The following is a 2,271-nucleotide window of genomic DNA, read 5'->3' as shown; positions in this document are numbered from 1 at the left end:
CGTACGCCAACCCCTTCGGATAAAATCAGCGTTTCGCAAAACCGGATAGGGCGCGGTGGCTGAGAGTTTTGCGCATTGCTACTTTTTGTTTACCCAAACTATTAACGAAAAGCCTCTGCAGGCACGAGTGTGTGTGCTTGTGTGTGTGTTTGTGTGAAAGGGTTGGATACCCCTTTCTGGTGGGCGGACTCAGGGTGGGGGTAGGTCTTGCCGGCATTTGCGGCCACTGGCCATTGAAAGTTTGACCAACATGGGACGAAATGCAAAATGAAATAAAAATAAGCATAAAATTAAATGTGCTATGTTGAAGAATTGACTCTGGGACAACTGGGGGCTGCAATGAGGGCGAACGGGCTCACACACGTACTCGTTTGATGAGCCTTAATGGTCAGAGAAGCTGGGCGGGCGGCGGCTTAGGGGGTTTGAGCATTTAAGTTGATTTCGTTTTGAATGTTTATTTTATTGCGTGGAAAATGACGCCAACGTGGCCAAGAAACGTCGCCGACTTTTCGGGCAATGCGGCAGTGGACCTTGGGCCTGCCCAATTGCCTGACATTTTGCTGAGACAACGCAGCTCTCCTCTAGTAAGAGTAAGGCTCTTCTCTTTCACTCCTGCTTGGTACCATGACTTTAACTAGCCAGCACAGCAAGGACCGTGTGGCGCTGCTTTTTATGGCCGAGCGACTAAGAGAGACAAAGAACGAGTGAACGAACGAACGAACGAGCGTTGATTGTATCGAAAATTTCGTACGCAATAAAATTCAAATGAATTTGCGATAAAAATCAAATTTTGTTGGACATTAAACTGCGAATGGCGCCTGTTAGCCCATGACGTTTAAGCCGCTACCCTGTCCACCCCTAGCCATCAGACTCGAGTGTCCCATTGCGGCTGTTTTGGCTTTCCAATTTTTTCAAGCAAGGAAACAAGCGCGTCTGTAAACACAGTTTTATTGCAAGAGTATGGGAATGTATGAGAGCATTTGAAACTTAATCGTCATTCCCCAAAAGCACCTGCTGTCACTCTTGGTGTTAGTGTTTTCTTTTTTTTTTTTGTCTGTCAATCAGTGTGATTTCTTGAAAATTTGTAGTTTTAGGCGCCTGCTCCTACATTCGGCTCATCATCAGCATCATTATCGCGCTCAGCCTCCGGAGGAGCGACTGGCGGAGCCACTGGCGGAGCGACTGGCGGAGCGAACGGCGTAGCGAACGGCGTAGCAAACGGCGGAGGAAACATGTTAGGTATATCGGGAAAGGTCGGCATGGGGTAGAAGTTGGCCGAGGCGAAAAGATCCTGAAAAATATCGTAGTTAACCGGCGCCTGGACCGAAAAAGGCATTAATGAAAGGCACACGTGAATGTATGTTTCTGTAATACTTACCTGTGCAAAAAAAATATCCTCTAGAGAAGGTTCGCTCAAGACGATGCGGCACAGAGGGCAACGAAGTTGAATAGTATGCCGAGTTGACTTCTCAAAGAGCTCGTAGCACGGCTTGCAGAAAGAGTGTCCGCACTTCACGAAGAACGGGTTCTGCTTCTCCTCTAGACAAATGGCACATGTTTCTCTATTCGGGTTGGCAGTCACAGATCTTTGTTTAGCCAAATCGCTCATGTTTAAAGAAGTCGTTTTCTTTTCTCGGGCACAAAACTTCGATTTTTTATCTAAAAGGCGCTCCAAAAACGGACTTGAACTAAAATTAAATCAAATATGCACGATGTGAACGATTTAGCTAACCGAACTCGAATGAGACTTGTTAGGTACACCTGGAAGTTTAGATAAAATTCAATTGAATGCAAAAGCACAGCATACTGACACAAAAGAATTTTTTAAATTTTTAGCTGGCAATGCCGTTTATCGGGGATGCCATAGAAATCCCTTTCAACCAAATTACAGGTTTTGTCTAGATATTTGATTAGGAAAGCAAAGAAAACCTTATAATTTTCTCAACAATCTGCATCAAAAATATTTTGCATTTCTATTGTAATATATTGTTAAAGAAGCTAATAACTAAATCTCCAAGTCCAAGTCTTTGTCCACTCGCTTGCTTTAGCGACCCTGGTTTTTGATTTGCAACCTGTAATATAAATACACACAATCACGTGGCATCTGAATTTGCAATATTTAAATTTGCAATACAAATGGCTTATTTGATTTTTATTTAACTTAGTGCGTTACAGAATGAAATAACACAAAACAAGTCAGTCTTGAAATTCCGTAATACCTACGAACTTTTCGAGCGATGACCACACTTGGCGGTGAGTCTGGACATAGCT

The 2,271-nt window shown here is 43.7% G+C and overlaps 1 protein-coding gene across 1 annotated transcript; it reads right to left on the bottom strand.

Annotated features, from left to right (window-relative positions):
- Window positions 1-1,090: 1,090 nt before the first annotated feature.
- Window positions 1,091-1,709, bottom strand: LOC115627700 (E3 ubiquitin-protein ligase TRIM47-like). Its single transcript, XM_030523443.1, has 2 exons — window positions 1,379-1,709; window positions 1,091-1,318 (listed from the first exon to the last, which is right to left on the bottom strand). Exons 1-2 carry the CDS (start codon window positions 1,607-1,609, stop codon window positions 1,091-1,093), a joined length of 459 nt encoding a protein of 152 aa, XP_030379303.1. The 5' UTR covers window positions 1,610-1,709.
- Window positions 1,710-2,271: the final 562 nt, after the last annotated feature.

Source organism: Scaptodrosophila lebanonensis, unplaced genomic scaffold (assembly GCF_003285725.1).
Source record: "Scaptodrosophila lebanonensis strain 11010-0011.00,11010-0021.00 unplaced genomic scaffold, SlebRS2 tig00000096-arrow-pilon, whole genome shotgun sequence".
NCBI classification, from domain to species: Eukaryota; Metazoa; Arthropoda; class Insecta; order Diptera; family Drosophilidae; genus Scaptodrosophila; species Scaptodrosophila lebanonensis.
The sequence above is the reverse complement of the archived record's forward strand: the minus strand, read 5'-3'. Positions and strand labels throughout refer to the sequence as shown.